Source organism: Chelonoidis abingdonii, chromosome 11 (genome assembly GCF_003597395.2).
Source record: "Chelonoidis abingdonii isolate Lonesome George chromosome 11, CheloAbing_2.0, whole genome shotgun sequence".
Lineage (NCBI taxonomy): Eukaryota > Metazoa > Chordata > Testudines > Testudinidae > Chelonoidis > Chelonoidis abingdonii.
The window spans coordinates 42,757,798-42,778,598 of record NC_133779.1 but is presented as its reverse complement, the minus strand read 5'-3'; the positions used below and the strand labels follow the sequence as shown (position 1 = coordinate 42,778,598).

Below are 20,801 nucleotides of genomic sequence, written 5' to 3'. Positions count from 1 at the left end.
CAAGTAACAGCTCTAGCTCAAAACAAGAACTGCCATGAACTGGTCACGCTATCCTTTCTACAGTTCAGGCTTTTGCTCCTCAGATTCCAGGGTAGTAATTAGCAAACAGTGGTTCTGTCCTCAAGGCACAGCTGGGTCTGATGGTGTGAATTTATATTCACCCCCTCCCCCCCACACCCTGAGGCATTTCCTAGGAACCCACTTCTCTTTGTCCCAGAAGAGCCTCCGTGTCTGGCCTATTGTTTAGAACAGACCTTTGAGGCTCACAACACTTCACAGGGTTTACTTTGGCCACATCTCCCCCTAGAGAAGTTGCTTCCTATTCCACAATAATCCATAAATTTAGCATTCAATACAGTGGACTCTACCCCACAGATAACTTAAACTTAATTCAGAGCTGTGTAGGGTTGGGGCCTATCTTCTAGCACTCTCCTCCTACTTACCAGGCCAGGTTTTGCTCTTGGAGAGCCAGCTTGCTGCCTGGGGTCATTCTGTCTGAGCTCCCTTCAGAGAACCTAGGGAAGCAGTTTCTATCAGGGTTTGCTGTTTATTTTAACCCTTCTGAACAAAACAAATCAAACCACATGGATTCTTCCCTCAAAGTCTGTGCAGGCGGAGAGGTCCCTTACCCACATCTGGCCCTCACACCAATAGCTTCAGCAACCCAAAATTCCTGGCTTTGACCTCAGAGCCTCAACAATCCAGGACTTTCCATAGTTTCCAGCAGCAGTCCGTTAGGGGCACAGCCCCTTCCCCTCAGCTTTCGGGAGTCTCTCCCTCTCTTATAAAGATCAGCTAATTAAGTTTCTGCTCTCTTCTCAGGTGCAGCGGGCAGAGCTTGCAGGCAGCCAGCTGCAGGCGTCAGACCCCAAAGGGATTGTACCCTTTATACCTTCACAAATACGCTTTTTCCAGGCTACGGCAGGAAATTGCCCTATCTGTCACCCCCAGGCTGCTGTCCAATGTAGTTGGTACCTGTAACAGGCCTTTCTTGTCCTCAGCTGTCTGCCCTTGAATGGAGACACAGGTGTGGCTTTGTTTGGCCAGCCTCTGCCCACCATCCACAGCTGACGGCCAACAGCTTTTGTGGGACAGACGGGTCTGGTGCAGAATTGGGCCCGGATTTCCTGTCCCTGGGGATGAGGCCCTTGGACTGGTGGCAGTAGAGGAGGGCACATACTGGTGTCCTCTGTCGGCCCCCTGCTGCCTTCCTGTGGTCTGAGCTGACTTCTGTTCCCTGAACTAGGCTAAGCCTGGATGCCTCCGAGATGGCCAGTGACCTGGAACAAGAAGAGCTCGAAAGGATCCTGCCCTGCCTGGCTCCCCGTGTGTCCATGGAGCTGCCCACAGCTGGGTTGGAGGCCTGGGGAGGCAGTGGCAGCACTCTGATCAAAGTGGAGATAGAGCCCCTGCATCTGAACTTTGCTATCAAGCCTGATCATGAGGACACAGTGAGTGGGCATGAAAGCCGTGCCCGTGGCACGTTGTGGGGAGGGGGAGATGCTGGACTGCAGGACACGCAGGCTCAACCTATGCCCTGTCTCTCCAGGCTCTATTCCTGACAGCACTACCCCCAGGGACCTCGGCACTTGTGAATCCTCAGCTGTGTCCTCGCTCTGCTCTGGGACAAACCGCTCCAGCCCCTGGGCCCCAAAGGGTCACAGACGCATGTTCCTGCGTAATAATAACGTGGGTCACTTGGTGGCTTCTGTGCCGTGAGGATCTCAGACCCCATCAGAGCCCCGGAGAGTAGGGACATCTCCCCCATCTTATAGATGGGGAACCTGATGCGGAGGTCACCGAGAGTTCAAGCCAGTTAGGAATAGAGCCCAGGTCTCCTGATTAGCAGCTCCACCCAATATCTTTGTTTCTTTCTATTCACTATATGTGAAAAGGAGACCTGTACAAAAGTTCTAGGCACTCTAGCATGGAACCATCCAGTAGACAGCAGATATCACAGCAGCATATACTTCTTCCACACCATCCTAAAGCCCAGACCCTCAGCCCTCCATAGAAACTCTAGTAAATAGATGGCTTTTCCAGCATGTGCTGTGATCATAACTCTGGTTAAACACCAAAGAGTGGCATGGGATGTCAGCCTATTCCCAGGGTTTGTTTCCAGTGTAATCGGTTTTGAAGGGATCCCCTGATTTATACTGTGTGGTAACTCTCTGGCTGTGACTTCCACCAAGACAGTGGGGTGGGGTCATCAGCAAAACCCTGCTGGTGCTCAGGACCGGTGCAAACCACGTGTCCCTGAAGCGTTGCTGATTCTTGTCTTTTCCAGGAATATGGCAGGAATGGGAAGAGACTGAGGACAAAGTCTGTCCCTTCCACCTGCAACAACGTTTCTTCTCCTCAAATCTCTCACAACCTGGAGGTGTCGCTTCCAGTTGCCAAAGGTGAGTAAATACCTGGCATCAAATAGGTTAATTGTACAGACGTAGTCTTAGGAATGTGTGCTTGCAGGAGATCCTGTGGAGAATCCTGAAGTCTGTGCAGCCCTGGGTATGGACTCGGGCAGCTTCAGCTACACTGTTTGTTGCATGCTAGCTGAGTCAGAGCTAGTGTGATTACATCTTCCCAAGCCAGAAATTACAGCCCCAGGTGCAGTGTAGATGTACCGTAAGTCTGATCTAAGGAATTTCCATAGCTCTGTTACTGTGGTGTGACACATCATAGCTGTCTGCAATGACACATTGCCACAGAACGTGTCCATGGCTGGGTGCGGTGTCGGATCCCTGGTTGCACACAACAACAAACAGTGTCCTGTGGACAGAAAGCAGCATCCCAACAACACAGTTTGTATATGAGCCTCAGTCCCGCCTGTCAGGGGCACAGTGCAGGCTTCCCCTGGTAACCCAGCTTCCAGAACAGCCAGTGATGTGCAGCCAGCAAGTACTGAGCCTGCCTGGGATGGGATAAACCAAGGCAGGGCGCAGCCTTTAGAGCAGAGTCACAGAGATTCTCATTCCTGGATTGGACAGGCTTTAGGCAGGCTAGAGAGAGAACTGACCATCACCTGGCTGGGTATCCTGTTGGGGTTTATGATCCCTTTGTGAAGTTCCCCAGGAAACGCTGCTGAAACACAATCCCTGCCCAGAAAGAGCTGCTTCCCCTTGACTCCTGCCCATTCAGAAAAACCCTTGCTTCAGAGCAGGGTGACGAGACAAAACTCTTTCGAGAGCACGAGGAACCCACGAGAACACCAGGATTTGACCATGGCCTGTCACCTCCATAGCTTCCTACCTCACGGGAGCTCTGTTTTGTCCACACCTAGGGAGCCTACTGCTGAAATTCCATTAATGTGACCACCAGGCTGCCATCAAGCAATCTGCATGTATCTCCGGCCCTCAGCTGGGAAAAGATGGGGAGGGAGCAGAAAGAGGATGCATCGGAGAAGTAGTGCAGGAGGTCAAGTAGCTTGGGACATATGTGATGAACTGGGTTCTTGCCCTCCGATTTCAAGGAGCATGTGAAGGAGGTAGAGCAGGGAATGGAGCTAAGAAGGGACAGGTTGGGAAACCAAGGCAGACTCCACAGCAACCCTTCTTCCCTGTTAAAGGGAGCGTGGGAGCCCAGCAGGCCCAGGGTTAATTGTACCTAGCTTGAAATGTGACACTCTGCCAAGGGACAGCCCAGGGAGCTGGCATCCCCATTGACCATGTTCTCCCTGGGTTCCAGGTATTGAACCGCCTGCGCTGGAGACGATTGAAAAGGACCATGTGGCCCCAGACCATGTGTAGGTATCAGTGATCCTGGAGCAGGGGGTGGGTCAGTGATTCTCTAAGTTCTTCTGAGTTGCTGGGGATCCGGATTCAGCCTCTAACTGTAAGAGAGCAAGAAACAGCAGTGCAATGAGCCGTGGCAGTGCCTGGTCTGGGACGTGCCCTGGACCCAGGGGATGCTCTGAGATGCATCCTGGGCTCACTGAGATTGTCAGCCAAACAGCTGGTGTTTCATGCTGTGTGAGGCATAGTGTGACCCTGCAGGTGGGTCTCTGTAGCTGGCATGCTCCCTCCATCAGCTGCTCCTTCCTAGTCACCAGGGTACGAGGGAAGCATTTTGCTGGCTCTTGCTACCTACCCCCAGGCATGAATCTTGTCCTGGGCTGTGTGGGAGTTTGGAGCAGTGGCCACTGGGGCGACTTCCTAACCCCTTTCCTCCTCCATGGCAGGCTGATCGTCCAGCAGGTGCTGCAGGAGCTGAAACAGTTTCATGGGTGAGTGTGGGGCTAGGAGAGGGGACCTGGGGGATGGATAAGTCTCATGGGCTGTCCTACCTCCCAGTGTCCCCTGGGGCAGCTCCCATGCAACAACCCCCCAGAGTGCACAAGGGCCACTAGGCTCCACCCAAGACTTTCCTGGGAGCTGACATCCACAGTTTACATGGCCCCCAGCACCACCCTGGGAATAGGTGTGCAGGGCTTGTCAGGCACCCACACGGGAACTGCCCCACACCAACCCCCCACCCCAGGGTGTGCAGAGCCTGCTGGGGTCCCCCTGGACAGGCAAAACTTGCTCCCTTCAGAAGCTCTGGGGCAGTTTACTCTTTCTCCCCGTCTGATGCCTTGTCCTGTTCCATTGTGCAGGGTGAAGCAAGGGGCCTGCACAGCCGAGGGCAGCAACGAATCCCAGCAGAACCTTACCTGGTTCGAGTTCCTGTCTAATGAGTAAGTGAGCCATTGGCATGGGTGCCCCACATCCCCATCCCAACTCCCCACCTATTCAGGCATCCCAGCCAGCTGCCCCAGGCAGGATCAGGGCCCCATTGTGTTGGGTGTGCACAGATGCAGCCCCTGCCCCAAGGAGCTTACTGTCCAAATAGGTGGCAGGGTTACTCTCCTCCTCTTGTAGACAAATGCCGCGTCACGGAGGGGAAGTGACTTTCCCAAGGACATGCAGGAAGTCAGTGGCTAAACTGGGACTTGAACCCAGGTCCCGGAGAGCTCAGCACCTTCATCACAAGGCTGCAGATGTGGGAGGTGACTGAAGCTCATGAGATTTGGGGAACTCAGTGTTGGGAGGCCCTCGGGGAGCCTGACAGTGAGCTCCATCAGGAGTCTCTCCTGGGGGCGTTGTGCGTGGGACACATGCCTGTCCCAGGGCTTCCCTAGCACTTCCCACCCCCTTTGCCTTCCCTTTAGATGAGACTCATTTCCTGGCTTGTTTCAGGGCTGAGGACAATGGGAAGAGCGACAAGATTGAGAGAGGCACCAAGGTGAAGCGCCGGCTGAGTTCCCTGCGGAGCCGTGTCACTGGGTCCTGGCAGAAGGATAAGGTGAGGGAGAAAAGCAGAACCCATTAGGGGCTTTCAGCACTGTCACCAGAGAGGAAGTAAGCTCCCTGGGTTCTAGGGTAGGGTCTAGCTGGGCTGCTGTGGGACACGACAGCAGCCCAGCCCCTAATACCATCTGCTAGGAGTGTCGCTCCCTGGGCCAGATTTGCTCAGGACTTGTCCTGGCTGCTCCAGCATGGGCTGCCCAATGTGCGGGGAGTTCCAATCAGGGAGGATGTTTCCTCCAGATGACAGCATGGCCTCCTGTGTGGGGCAAGGGTGAGGAGGGGTCTGGCAGGGCTGGCTGCTGGGCTGCCCTGGGGAAGCTGTCCTCTTTCCAGTGCATGGACCCTGTCTGGGGCACAGCCCTCCCCAGGCAACAACCCCTGGGCAGGGAGCAGGTGTGAATTTATATTCTAGGGTGTAGTGCAGATGTTTTGCTGCACACAGACTGCATCTTGCCCTCGGTCACAAATGCACCTACCCTAGTGGGGCTGCAGAGACTCTGGGGCTGGCTCAGTCCCTGGGGAACACATGCAGGCCAAGCACTAACCACACAATTGAACTAGCACTAATGAGCCCAACATGCCTGCTGAGGGATCAGGGGTGTGTGTGTGTGTGTGTGTGTGTGCGCGCACCCATAGCGAATTCCTGCTACTCTCTGCCATGACACTGCTTTCCCCCTTCTAGGGTAAGAACAAAGACCAACCAAAAGAGAGAGAAAAGAGCCAAAAGTGGAAAAGGGTCAATGGGCACCAGCTGGCGCCAGGGACGTTCTCCAGCTTCACCAGCTGTTCACTGTGCGCCAAACCTCTGGTGAATAAAAATGGTCTGCAGTGCCTGAGTGAGTATGGCTGATACCATGGCCTGGCTGTACTTGTCCCCCCTCCCTTCTGGCCTGGCTTGGCTTGGTTATGCTTCCTGTCTGGCCTGGCTGTACCCGCTCCCCCATCTGTGCCTGGCTTGGCTTGGCTTGGCTTGGCTTGGCTGTACCCCCGATTCCTGCCAGGCCTGGCTGTACCCAGGAAGCCTGGCCTAGCCGCTTTGTTCCCAGACTTCCAGGGCATGGCACCCTGTTCATTCTCATTGGTCTTAGCTGCCCAGGCATCTCCTGTCTCTTTCCCAAAGGAGGCTTCAGGGTCAATTTGTTCCTTTAAATTTTAGATTAACAAAAAAGTGAAGGTCAGAAAATGCTCTGTCCTTTCTGAGTAGCCCTGAGAGCATTTTTGGGCCTGCCTGGGGCTAGCCTCGCTGGGCTGCCTGGGCCCAGTCTTTCCTTGCCAGAGACACAGATGTTTCAGCTCCACATGTGATGTGGGAACAGATACGGGGAATCAAAAAACCATCCAGGGCTTAGTTAACCAAAGCCAAAGTGAAATGCTTTCTTCCCCCACACCCTACACACACACTGGGGCTTGGCCCTCCACTGTGGGGCTGCATGGAGAGTGCTAACCCTGTGCAGAGGCAGGACAAGCTCAGTGCATCTAAAGAGAGAGGAAAACATCCCTAGGCTGTGGAGGGGAGGGCTCTCCTCTGTGGAATGTGCTGGGCAGACAGGACTTTATCCTACGCATGTTCTCATCCCTGGGCCTCGTCCCCCTGCTTCCTGTGCTTGGTGCGCGGGTGAAGCCGCTCAGGGCACTGCAGAACATTGGCCTTCCAGAGGGAGCAGCAGGAGTTTGGAAATGGCAGGTTCTCTCTCTGCACCCCATGCCCCTTGGCAAAGCTCACGCCCAAGCGAGGGATCTTCAGAGGTGCTCAAGGTCAGTAACACCCTTTAAGGGGGAGGAAATGACTGGCCACCCCATGCGCTCTCCATGGGAAGCATCTTTTCCTTTGTGGCGCCTCGGTCTGGCACTGAGGTGTAACAGGGGCTTTTACAGACACAGGTGGACCCGCTCGCATAGGGCCTCTAGCTGGGTTTGTAACACAAGCTCTGATTCTTTTGTATTGCTGTAGCTCCTAGAGGCTGGGAGCTGCACAAACAGGTAACAGTCAGGTGGCCCCTGCCCCAGAGAGCTTACAGTCTACAGGTAAGACAGAGGAATACAGGCAGAGACAAGGTGCCCAAGGAAAGAGTGAGACGCTGCTGGTCGGCCTGAGAAGCTGCAATTGGAGTTCCCCAGCTGCCTGGCTGTTGCGTGTGTCGTAGGTATCACAGCTGAGGAAATGTCAAGGAGGGGTTTGAAGGAGGACCAGAAAGTGGCTTAGCAGATGTTTATAGGGAGTTCCTCCCATGCAGGAGGGGTGACATGATTACAGTGAGGCCCTGGAGTGCTGGATCTTGACTTTCCAATGAGCTACATCAGCAGTGATTTAGTGTATAGTGTTCTGTGCTGCCAGGCAGGAGATTCCACCTTGATACTCAGGTCAAGCTTCCTTCAGGAGCTCAGACCTGTGCCACTGCTGGCCAGGTTTCTTTGCGCTGCCGTTGGGATCCTGGGTTCATTTCCCCAGGCTGGCGTGCCTTAGGGGCTCGGGCTCTGGTCTGCTGTGTAGGAGAGCCCAAGGCCTGGATCATCTAGATGTGTACATGGTTCAGTGTGTCACAGTCTAGAGCAAGTGCCCGGGGCTGTGTGTGAGCTGGAGCTGCACAAAGCTTGGATCTGAGCTGTGCTGTAGGAGATCTGTGATCTTGCATCTCCCATGAACATGCAGACACCAGACCCTGGCACAAGGGAAAGACTCTGAATCTCACTGGGACTCTGTGAGTGTCTCCTTTGGCTTTCCTGGGTGCCCAGGGATGTTGTGCTGCACTGGTTAACATAGTGTGGCGGGCTGGGGCACCGAGAGTTTGTTCTTGCATGGTGTTCCCCTCAGATTACCTTGACAGGAGGTCGAGTCATTGAAGAGAGCTCTATGACAGCTGCTGTTGTTAGAGGCCCATCTCCACCCAGACCAGGACTGAGCCCAGCATACTGCAGGCTGTGGAGAGCCCAGCATTCAGACTGGGCTGGACAGCTGCTGGGACCTGGAATCCCTGCAGGCTGCACCTGTGGGTCAGTGATGAAGGCTTACACCATTGGCTCAATTTATGCAAATTAGGGATGGCCCTGGGGCTCCTGTGATGTGGCCCTTGGATAGGCAGTGCTTTGGTCCCTCTCCCTCCCCTGCAGCAGCACAGCCAGCATGACCTCCTTCTTTAGCAGTGATACCGATGCTGGCCAGGTGGCAGTCCTGGAGCAATAGACCATTTTCCACCCTCTAGGAATTGGCCCCCTGCCCCACACATTGGCTGTTCCTATTGTTCCTGCTCAGTAAAAACAGTGAGAAGCCTGCACCTGTAGTCCCAGACCTGCCTGCTGCTGGTGCTGTTTCTGTGTTGACAGTGTTTTAACAGCAATGCCACCATGTGGCAGAAGAGAAAACAAGTTTAGTGACATAGATGAGCAAGCAAATTACAGGGGAGGCCAGAAAGAGAAGGGATGGAGGACTGGGTAAGAGGCCCCAAGTCTTTCTTGTTTCCCATGGGCACAGATGGTCTCTGAGTGGACTATGACCTGGATTGGCAGTGAGAATCAGAGCCCTGCCCCTTTAAGTAAGAAGCATAGCAGAACCTGTGCTCCTAATTCAGAAAGGCAAAGAGGAGTCATTTTATTGCTGGTAACATTAATCCATGCTATGAAAGAGAAAATCATCCTAAATAGCTCCACAGAAAACATGCTTGCCTCCCACTCTCCATGAGATCGCACCAGCCAAACATGGAATGAGGGACACCCTAAGGTATAAAGTCCCTTAATGAGGGAGGCGAGGCAGGCAGCTGAGTGCCAGCTTAGAGCCACGTTTCTAACATTTTCTGGAGCCCCTGTTTCAGGACTGTGGGTGATTCACAGACTAAGCCCTGGTGGAAAATCCACACCCCTGTGTGACGTAGTTATACCAACCAAACCCCTGGTATAGACGGTGCTCTGTTAACAGAAGGGCTTCTCCTGTCAACATAGCTACCGTCTCTCAGGGTGGTGGAGTACCTACCTGACGGGAGATGCTCTCCCATTGGCAAAGTCAGCGTCTTCACTAAGCAGCACTGATGCAGTGCTGTAAGTGTAGACAAGTCCTTAGAAGTGAGATGCCAGCAGGACTGACTAGGATTCAAACTAAGTGGGTCCTCTGCAGCAATTGGGACCCCATAACTGGAGTCTAGACAGAGACAGCCCCCATTCTCAAGTGTAGAAAAGGTGGTGTGTCTAAATGAATCCTTTCTCATAAACATGCTCCCAATGTTTATGTAACAGGAGTTAGATGAATCCCAGGAAGCCACTGCCAGGAGCAGAGCTCTCCAACTCGGCTGTGCCATGGAAGGGAGCCAAGGGTTTGCCATTGAATGTGTTACAGCAGGATTGTCTCTGTTCTAGTTGAAGGCTGGGTGAGGCAGTGTGCAGCCCTCAGTACCATGGGCATATGAAAGAGGGTCTGTAGAGATCTACCTGCCAGGGACATGCTGAACTCTATAACTGTGACCAAAGCACTTTGCAGATTTCAGGGAAGCTCTTCTCCCCTTTGAGATTCGATGTCACTAAACCCTTGTGAATCATACAGGCTAGGGGACTGTCTGGCTCAGATATCAGCAATGGCATATAAAGCCTTTCACCTTGATATCACTATTGCCAGTCTGTCCCAGTCTGACCCCTTGCTGGCTGTCAGTGGAGAGACTCAACCGGTCTTGGAGAATGAACTCCTGCTTAGACCCCGGTGCTGGGCTGAGGAATATTGGTGAGGGAGACTTGTATTGCTCTGGCTCATGTTATACCCGTTCTGTGGCCATCAGTCTCTTGGGTTCTTGCGCCAGCATCTTTCACTAGTGGTGAATTAATTTCTGAAGAAGAAAACAGGCTCAGGCATCTCTTCGTTGTCCCATGCTTGGGTTCTGACATGTTAAAGTGACCCCTCACCTTGCCAGCTGTGTTTAATATATTGATGTCTGTACATTTTTGCCCTGGGATCCCCAGTGCAGCACCAGTCAGCTAATGTAGGCAGGCAGTGCTTGACCTGGAAAAGGGCTGAGTTCTGTGAATTCCAACAGGAAACTTCTGCTAATAGCCCTGACAGAGGACTCTGAAAGCCAGCAGTAAACCTGACATTTGACATTTCTAGAAAGAGAGACAGCTGCCTAAAAGCTTCTATTTAGGGAAAAGAGAGAGACAAGGTTTGGCTATTGTGACATGGTGACAGTGATAAATGTGCTGGGAATCCCATTTGGAATGGGAAATTACTGACAAGAGTCCAATAAAACAACCAGCAGAACCAGAGAGCCCACGAAAGGCCATGGTGATACTATGCTAACATTGCTGTAGGCCGAAACAAGGGGAGCTTTCAAGCAATCTGTGAAGCTGACTCAAGAAGGGAACCTAACTGGGAATGTGCTGCCACATATCTGCATCCTAGTGGATGCTCATTGCAACCCCAGGAGTTTAGAGAAAGGGGGCAGGCTGGCTCTTTGCAGTCAGATGGCTCTGGTCAGTGCTTCTCCTTTTTACTTTTCATCTTCTTTTCCTTTCAGTTCAGCATTGCTTTTTTACTTGCTCCTCCCAGGAACAGTTTCAGGATTCTATTCCCTCCCTTGCCTGACACAGCTCCAGGATCTTATCTCCTCTGCCTGGGGAGTGGATAAGCAGGCCTGATACTGATGGAGCTTCTCTTGATGACATGTCTGGGTTGTTCTCTATCTCCTATTTGTTCATTGCCAATAACAAGTGTTTTATCGTGTAGATTATTAAACAGCATTGGAAGGATAATGCTGTTTCCTTTGTCACTATCCAACCCTCATTTGGGTTTGGTGACACAGTATTTGAACTGTTTGCTGTGCACACTCTCTATACTGACTTTGTTCAGATGCCCCCAGGACACATGCCCCCAACATCAGATGTTTTTCCTGTGCCAATTTTGAAAAATTATAGTGACATGCAGGGCTGGATTTAGGAGCAGGCAAAAGCCTGGGACCGGGGGGTGCTGGCCTAGGAGGGGCTGTTTTTGTTGTTAATGTCAAAGGGGAAAATAGAATGTTTGAAGTAAAATGTTTCATGTATTCCATATATGGATTAATTTTTCACTAACCTCCTAGAATGTTCCTGGGCCTTTGCGTGCAAATTTATTGTCTTACATCACAGGAATAAATCATGCATGTAAATCACTCATCAAAGTCGTGAATTGGGCTACAAATACAACAAAAAATAAGGTATTCAAAAGTTTAACAAGTGAAGGGAGAGCACTGAAGATGCTCCTTGCCTGGGGCACCATTTGGTCTAGGACTAGCCCTGCTGACACGGTCTGGGCTGTATCTCATCTCAGTGAAGCACAAATACAGTCTGTATCTTAGGATGATTCTGTCACCAGATGACAGCCTTCTGTTTACCCCCAAATGGCATCCTCATTGTTATTTATTATCTGTATTCCCACGAAGCCTAGAAGCCCCAGTAAAGGGTTAGGTGCTGTACAAAGGCAGAGCAAAAAGATGGTTTCTACTGCAAAGAGCTTATAATTGAAGTCTAAAATAAGAGCCGACAGATGGAGACGGGGGCATGGGATTACAAGGATACAAACTGTATAGGCCAGCATGATAGGCAGTGGTCTCAGCACACCAGCAGTCTAAACATGCTCCAAGAGCAAAGGGCAGCCTGTGTGTTTGAAAACGTAGCTAGTCAGTGGTGGAGGCTGGCATCCTGGGCTGATCAGAGGTGGGCGTTGACATTTGAATAGTAAATGAGAGAGGATTGGCAGGGTGGTGGTAAGTCATGAAGTCAAGACAAGCAGTTTGTTTGATGTGATAGAGAAAGAGCAGTGGAGGGATTCAAAGAGAGGGATGTTATGGTCAGGGTAGGGCTAGGAAACTGATCTTTACAGCAGTGTTCTGAATGGAAATGAGTAGGGCAGGATTGCATTTGTTAAGGTCACTGAAAAAGTTGCATCTCATCATTAGGCCAAACGCAGTTATTTTCAATCCTTGTCATATCTGAGTCCCCTCTTGGAATCTGGTCTGTCACGACTGAACTTAGTATTATGAAAACAACTAGGAGAGTTTGTTGTTTCAGTTTGACAAAGCTGATGGCAAAATGAATTTAAGTGTCTCAGGTCTTTTAGGGCTGTGTTTAATCATTGACATTCAGAACTTTGTGTCTGATCAGTTTAGAATCCAAGTAGGGAAGAAAATATTTTAATAATAAGATGAGTCTGTAGGTGAATTATGCTTTGTTCACTGTAGGATGGCATTTGAGCATAGACAATGATTGAACAAAATACTGCAGTGTCTCATCCACTTGTATATGCAGCATTGGAACCATTTCACAAGAAACAAAAAGACTTTATAGTTAAGGACAGTATTTTCATTCTCAGGGCTTGGCTACATTTGGAAATGTGCAGCGCTAGGAGTTACAGCTGTAGTCGTACAGCTGTGTAGGAACAGCGCTGCAGTGTGGCCACACTGACAGCTACCAGCGCTGCAGTGTGGCCACATTTGCAGCATTTGCAGTGCTGTTGGGAGTGGTGCATTGTGGCACTTATCAGCCGTTCAAGTGGCTGCAACATGCTTTTTCAAAAGAGGGGGTGGGGTGGAGTGTGACAGGGAGCGTGGGGGAGACAGAGAGAGTGGATTTTTGGAGCAGACACTGTGACAGCTCCCTGCCTCGCAAATTCTGGCCATTTCCTCCATCCCTCTCCCAATCACTCTTAAATGCAAAAGGCTTCAGACAGATAACCAGCTTCTCTGATGGACTCCCTCCCTGCCCCCGCTCCCCCCCACCGTGCTGTTTCTCTCCTAAGCAACACTAGCAGCTGTTCTCAGCTCCCTGCCTTGCAAGTTCTAAGGACTAGAAGATACACAACAGCTACCTTCAATCATTTTAAAAGTTTTGACCTTCCCCCACCCCTCTCTTATTCACTAAATGCAAATTATGCACTCCTAAATAGCCTTCAGACACATAAGCAGCTGCTCAACACGGACTCCCTCTCCCCTCAAACAAATAGCTGTGAACATACCAAAGCAATTCCCCTTCCTCGGCTCGGTCGCTCGCTGGGGCAAAGAGCAGCTGTGTTTGTTTTTTAGAGCTGGTTGTTCAGCCGTCTCCGGTTGTTGTGACAGGAATTCTGGGATACCGCTTAATACCCTGGAGGCCAATAACAGCGCTGTTGGTGTCCACACCTGATGAGCAGCGCTGCATCACCAGCGCTGGAATTGCTACACCCCAATCAGACCAGGTGTACAGCCAGCGCTGCAGCCAGGGAGTTGCAGCGCTGGCTGGGTTTTGTAAGTGTGTACACAGAGTGAGTTGCAGCGCTGTAACCCCTTCACCAGCGCTGCAACTCTCCATTGTAGCCAAGCCCTCAGTTGTGCTTCTACACATCTTTGCTAATGCACCTCAGTACCATCTGAGGCACCCAACTCTCCTCATCATTGCAGTCAATCCTGCACAGCTTTGTTGACACAACCAAATCCTGTCAGGCAAATGACATCCTAGATTTGCAGTCCTGGGCTCCTCCTGAGCAGACCTGGACAGTTCCAGATTTTAGTGTATTGATTCTGTGATAACTAGGCTGAGACCCCAAACTTATTTTGCTTTGAATACACGAGCTTGTGGTTTTTTTCCTACAGGTATTTTAGTAGCCAGGTACTGAAATCAAAGGATTAGCTTGCTTGTCAGAATCCTGATCAATAATACAAAAATAAAAATAGATTGTTTTTTATTTCCAGCAGAGTGAACGTATTCATTCATATATCATACAAGCTCTGCATCAAATGCGGAAACTAAACTTCCTTTACTGTAAAATGTCTCGCTCTATGGCAATAGTTGCTTTGGAAATACAGATTCATATTAATGCCTTCCACGCTGCTGGCTGCATGAGGCACACTGTATCTCATAGCTGAATTCTGCTTGAAAAACTTCTCCATTGCTGCAGGATGCCCTGCCACTGGCTGCAATTGTCCGAGCTGACAAAGATTTCAAATACCACTTTGGTGCTGTCTTTATTGAATGGAAAATTGCATCATAAGTTTAATATGATTAATACCACATTTAATGTAAAGCCCTAAATGATCTTTACACAAACATATGAACTACCTTTCTAAAGCTGTCAGCTGAGGTACTAAACACCATTAATTAAAAGCCTAGCTATTTGTTTCTAGTCATAGACTTTTGCTGATGAAAGGCAGGACTTCTGGAAAGCTCCTTTGGTGAAGATTCTGTTTATCTAGAAGCTCCTACAGGTCAGGTAGCTCTTTTTGAGAGGAAGAAAGTTTGTCATCCATCCCTAGGATTAGGTTCAAATAAGTTATTGGCCTTGTTTATAAAATGCCAAATGTTCATAAAAACCGAATGCTATTGTTTCAAGTATTTGAAGAGGGAACTGACTTGCTGTCTGAGCATGCAAAGAGACTGTCAGCAGTGGCCAGTGGAAATGGTCAGGGAACCATAGAATGGGTAAACAGATTCTCCTGTGGATTCCTCTCCTTCGCCTGTGAGGGATTCTTTGAGTCTGGATGGATCCTCATTACCTGCTGCTGTAAACCTGCACCCTCTTGCAGAAAGGGTGTTGATGTGGTTCAGAGAAGCCCCAGAGGGATCAGTTCTCCATGAGATCGATGTTCTTTTCCCTACAGATCCTGGCTTCCCACAGGCTTTGGAGGCCAACCTCTTCATTTGAAAGAAATGCTGAGATGACCCTCACAGAATGACCAGAACCCCTCACCCTTCTGTCTTGCATCTTACTGATAAATAGGTTTAATGAACACAGAGCTAAGGTGGCCCTACACAGCACATGAAAGCCAGTGTGCTGAAAAACAACCGTGCACAGCATCTTGCTGATTGGGAACTTGGTCTGAGCACACAGCTTGCATGCTCATCTCAGCTGTGGCCTTGAATCTTGCTATGCGGCTGGGGCCAGAACTCTACCTCCCCACTGGGTTTGCAAGCTGCTATAATGAGCCCCTTTATACAGATATCGCTCAGTTAGGAGTCCCAGAGCTCTGGCTTCAGCCCAAACCTGACTGTCTACATGGCAGTTTTACAGTGCCACTGCCTGAGCCGCAGTCAGCTGCCATAGGCCAGCCACAGGGGTTCCAGCCCAGTGTAGACAGAGGTCTCTCCTTGGAGGGTGACTCGCTGAGTTTCAATTTTGCATTTTGGCAGTGCGAGTGGTCTGATGCGATGGGGACATGGCCAGCCACGGCCCGGGCCCCGCAGCCGTGGTGGTGGGAATCGCTCACAGGCCTGTCTCTCTGCGAGCCTCGGGCTTCAGGCCCCACTTTCACAAACCTCCCCAGTCACACCCCGACCCCCCGCTCCCTGCGAGTGTGAAAACACACACAGCCCCCCCATCTGGCGCATGCGCAGCGCTGCGCCTCTACCTGCCCCGCTCTGTTTCCGGGTCACAGGGGCAGTTCCTGCTGCCTGGTGGCGGCTCCCCCCGGACCCTCGGTAAGTGACGGGGGCGGGGGGTGTCAGCGCCCCAGGTCTCGCGCTCCACTGCCCGTGAGCGCAGCCGCCGCTGGCTCGGGCCCGCTGGCTCGTTGCCCCGCTGCGGTGGGGGGCGGCCGGCCCAGGCTGTGCCCCGCGGCCCTGCGGGGCCCGAGCCTGGCCCTGGGGCTGCGCGCGCTGGGCGGCCGGGGCCGGGGCCGGGGCCGGGGCCGGGGCTGCCCGGGCTCGGACTGTAGCTTTGTGGGAAATGCTCGTGCCCGCTGCAGAGCAGAAAGGGGGCCCGGGGGTAGCGGAGCCGTTCGCCAAACGCCCCTTTCTGGAGTGCGGGTGCGCGGGGGGATGCCTGGCCCCTGCTTGCCAGAAGCTGGGGATGGGGGTCTGGATGATTAACTGACCTGGCATTGGCCACTGTCGGCAGACAGGACACTGGGCTAGTCGGCCTTTGGTCTGACCTGGTAGGGCGGTTCCTTTGAGTCCTCCTTGCATTCTGGCGTTGGGTTTCAATTTACTGGGCAGCCTTCCGTGACACCAAAGGAGAAACCAGACATTTAGAATCCCTCACCCCCTTATTGAGGTTTGAAGTGTGTCAGAAAACCCTAGAATTTAGGGGTGGAAAAGCCCCAGCAGGGGGTCTTGTATCTCCTGCTTGTGTAGGATTGTTCCTTATGCAGCAGTCACTTTCTCATGGTGGAGACACCCATGTACTGCCGAGCTGTGTAAATGAAAGGGTTTTCTTTTCTTTTTTTTGTTTTCTAGCTGCAGTGATTGCAGGTACAGCACATTTCCCATTCTTCAGTAGCTAGGAGGATAAAAACTCCCAGCGTTTTCTGTGGTCTGCTGCACTGTGTCTCTGTAACTTGTCTAGAGTAAAAACAAAGAGAAGTCTGGTGGCACCTTGAAGACTAAGATTTATTTGGGCATAAGCTTCCATGGGTAAAAAACCCTTCTGGGAGTTGATAGTGTACTGAAGTAGAGGATAACTTATTTTAGTTGATTTTATGTTGTCATGTACATAATCAAGTTGGGGCATTAGGAGATGAGCCCCTGTCTTAAAAAGTTGACCATCTGGGATGTTTGAGGGAGGTTAATTTCTCATATTTGGGCAGTTGCTTTATGTATCATGTTAATTCACTTTTCCTGTAGGTCGGACAGGACTTTTATTTTTTTATCTATGTAGAACATGAGTCTTCAGAACAGACTTGCAGGAAGAACATGTATTCTTTGCCTATTCAGTGTTTTTATAGTATGAAATAAATAGAATATATGAAAAAAATAAGTAGAGTTAATGTCTTGTCTTGCTATCAGATATGTGGGATTAGTTGTATAAATTTTCCTCTGTATTTAGTTTTCAAAGGAAAATTTTATACTGCAGTTTCTTGTTTTTTTGTGTTGCAATATCACAGACTGTGTATGTATGTCAAGTCTCCTTAGTTACTAAGCAGAATTTGGTAATGTACTGTCTAAGAGTTTTATATTGCATGCCTGTCACCATTATATCTGGGCTTCTTCCACCTAAAATCAGCAGCAAAAGTAAGGTCGCTAATAGACTTCTTGGAGTCTTTGGCACATCTCCCTTACTGAGGTTAAAAACTGTGCTTGAGTGGTTGGTTGGTTGGTACTTACAGCTGCAAAGCAAAACTACATATATGAAATATGGCTCTTAAACAGGAGCTATCAGACATTATGTGCTGCACTTCCACTTTGTTCACCTATCAGATGTTTTAAATATCTTTTGTAATTGTCTCAGTTGCTAATTCACTCCCTTAGCTATAACTCCATAATGCTCTTAATAGCATGTTTAGACACACTTTCAGCATTTGTAGTTGAAGAGTCTGAGAAACTAGAAATAGAAAAAAAAATTATTTTAGGTTAAAATGCTCATTTTGTATTGCAGCAGTTCATAAAGAAACGAAGTGCCTGATCTGAATCGGTTTTGTTACTTAGTTTGTGCGTAAAAAATTTTTTTTTTGTAGTGGTGGGAGTGATTTGAAAACTACTTATCTAACATTTAGAATAGAATTTGTTAAAAACAAATTGAGAAAACATCCCCTTGCTTGTTTTAGGAGAGTGAAATGACTCAATAAGTACAGGTTTCATTGCTTTTCAGTGTAGATTGTTCCTGCTGCTACATCAGATTGTACGGTTTTGCTTCTGCTCTACTCATTTAGATGTTAGCAGAACAAACAGGTGCCAGTCACTGGAGCCACTAGGACAAAGTTAAATCTGTTCTGAACTGATTAGGATACATGGCCTGGATTTACTGAATTCAGAAACTGCTGCAAGTTCAGCTGAAACTCCATCTCCCTGGTGAGATTGTCACAGACAGTTCCTGTTTCTGGAACTGTGTACTACCGGTAATAACAAAAGAAGCTGATTGTGTATCTTCAGGTTTATTCAGCTACCTTGGACTATGGATACATCAAAATGTTTATAATATTTCATAGATCTTACATAAGAACAACTTAATTTCCATAAGCATGTGGTGGTGAGTTTTAGTGGCTAATCCTAGATGCACTGGTGTTGGAAAGCACAGTTTGTGATTTTAATTCTAACTATTTGTGCTGTGAATCAAAATGGAGTTTACAGCAAATTAGTGTTTTAAGGCATACTTTTAAACAAATACCTGTATAGTTAATCCTCCAGAAGCGCATTCATCATGAACTATATGGCATTTCCTATAGAGTCAGGCTAGAGAAATAATCTTGTATTTCATATGGAGAGAAAAAGTTCCTTTTTGGTTTCTGAAGAATCTAAGCATGTCTGACAGCAGAGAAATCGTTAATGTCAAGGGAAAGGTATTTGGTTCACAGTTCATTTCTGTTAGGTCAGATCCATTAGGTAGTGAGCATATCCTTGGGCAAGCTCTGTACCTTTGCCAGCAATGACAGAGATTTCCAAATCTTATAATTGCATTTCAGAGTAGCGGCTGTGTTAATCTGTATCTGCAAAAAGAACAGGAGTACTTGTGGCACCTTAGAGACTAACAAATTTATTTCAGAATGAGCTTTCGTGAGCTACAGCTCACTTTTTGGGATGCATAGAAGGGAACACACAGACAGCAGATATTTATACATACAGAGAACATGAACAGGTGTAAGTATGCATACCAAACAGGAAGAGTCTAATCAATTGAGATGAGCTATCGTCAGCAGGAGAAAAAAAACCTTTTGAAGTGATAATTAAGATGACCCATAGAAGGTGTGAGGAGAACTTAACATAGGAAATAGATTCAATTAGTGTAATGACCCAACCATTCCCAGTCTCTGTTTAAGCCTGAGTTAATTGATCTAATTTGCTATGCTAATTTGAGTTCAGCAGTCTCTCTTTGGAGTCTTTGGGAGACAGGAAGTTTTTTTGTTGCAATTGCCTCCTTACAGACAGTCTCACAACCTGGAAGCAAATGTTCACCAGCAACCGCACACCATACAACATAAACACTAACCCAGGAACCTATCCTTGCAACAAGCCGATGCCAGCTCTGTCCACATATCTATTCAAGTGACACCATCATAGGACCTAATCACATCAGCCACGCCATCAGGGCTCGTTCACCTGCACATCTACCAACGTGTATATATATGCCATCATGTGCCAGCAATGCCCCCTCTGCCATGTACATTGGCCAAACCGGACAGTCTCTACGCAAAAGAATAAATGGACACAAATCTGACATCAGGAATCATAACATTCAAAAACCAGTGGGAGAACACTTCAACCTCTCTAACCACTCAGTGACAGACTTGAAGGTGGCAATTTTGCAACAAAAAAACTTCAAAAACAGACTCCAAAGAGAGACTGCTGAACTCGAATTAATATGCAAATTAGATACAATTAACTCAGGCCTAAACAGAGACTGGGAATGGTTGGGTCATTACACTAATTGAATCTATTTCCTATGTTAAGTTCTCCTCACACCTTCTATGGGTCATCTTAATTATCACTTCAAAAGGTTTTTTTTCTCCTGCTGACGATAGCTCATCTCAATTGATTAGACTCTTCCTGTTTGGTATGCATACTTACACCTGTTCATGTTCTCTGTATGTATAAATATCTCCTGTCTGTGTGTTCTGTTCTATGCATCCGAAGAAGTGAGCTGTAGCTCATTCTGAAATAAATTTTGTTAGTCTCTAAGGTGCCACAAGTACTCCTGTTCTTATAACTGAATTGTGCTTCAAGGATGTTTTCAGTCTTTCTCTGTCTAATTTAAAAAAAACAAATGCTCCAGAACCACATCATGACTATTAGCAGTAAGGATTCAAGCTAATTAGAACATACCTAGATGTTAGCCACAACTGATTTGCAAATGACCAGTTAAGAGTGATGTTACTAGCTAATGCATTTATTGTCCAGGGGGCCGGGTCATGCCCATTCATCATGCCTGGTGAGTCATAGCTCCACATAGGAGCCCAATATTAATTATTGGACATTCTTGTATCTGCCTGTCAGTCTTGTATTAGTTGTTGTGGGAGGGAATGTATTGGCAGGTCCAATTTGGCTTAATGGGTCAGTGACTTGTCAGATACTGTGGGTCAGCATAACCTGGCAACATCTCTTGGGCTATCTAATATGTTGTCTAATAAAAGCACTCCTACATGTTGACTTGTAAATTGGTACTGCCAGTAGCTGCATACACCCTGAGTAAATATTAGCTGAATCCTAAATTGTCAGTGGTGGTTCCAGAGTAGCTGGATTTTGATAGGTGCTGAAAGAATTTCAGTATTCTCAAATTGTGCTAGATATCTTGTTACATTTTAGCCTGTTGGGCTTATGGTACTGTTGTAAATATTGTTATGAATCTCAACAAGTCTGGGAGAGAGCTGTTTGTTTTTACATAAAGCAGAATTTCAGATCAATCATCTACCTCAAATGTTTTATTTAGCACTTTGTATTGTATAAACTAACTTTTGGGAAGGCAAGGGGGAACTTTTATATTCTACCAGAAAAGAACTTTAATATCTTTGGTCATTAAAATGATCTTTTATGATGTTTGTTATTGACTGTTTGCTCTGGAACATTGGAATTGCCATAGTGGATCAGACTCAGGCCAGGTCTACACTGCGACTTTAAATCGGTTTAATGGCCGATATACCGATTTAACGCTGTATCCGTTCACACGACGTC

The 20,801-nt window shown here is 48.7% G+C and overlaps 1 protein-coding gene across 9 annotated transcripts in view; it reads left to right on the top strand.

Annotated features, from left to right (window-relative positions):
* ARHGEF18 (Rho/Rac guanine nucleotide exchange factor 18) overlaps window positions 1–20,801 on the top strand; it is a 99,932-nt gene that overhangs the window by 24,362 nt on the left and 54,769 nt on the right. For 7 of the 9 annotated variants that reach the window (XM_075070972.1, XM_032782853.2, XM_075070971.1 and 4 more), the window contains 7 exons: window positions 1,247–1,451; window positions 2,288–2,402; window positions 3,685–3,742; window positions 4,178–4,222; window positions 4,592–4,672; window positions 5,175–5,280; window positions 5,968–6,121. In XM_075070972.1, the coding sequence (XP_074927073.1) occupies window positions 1,247–1,451; window positions 2,288–2,402; window positions 3,685–3,742; window positions 4,178–4,222; window positions 4,592–4,672; window positions 5,175–5,280; window positions 5,968–6,121 (764 nt within the window). Of the gene's footprint in view, window positions 1–1,246; window positions 1,452–2,287; window positions 2,403–3,684; window positions 3,743–4,177; window positions 4,223–4,591; window positions 4,673–5,174; window positions 5,281–5,967; window positions 6,122–15,614; window positions 15,681–20,801 lie in introns of those variants that run through there. The other 2 variants (XM_075070974.1, XM_075070975.1) reach the window with 2 other exon arrangements.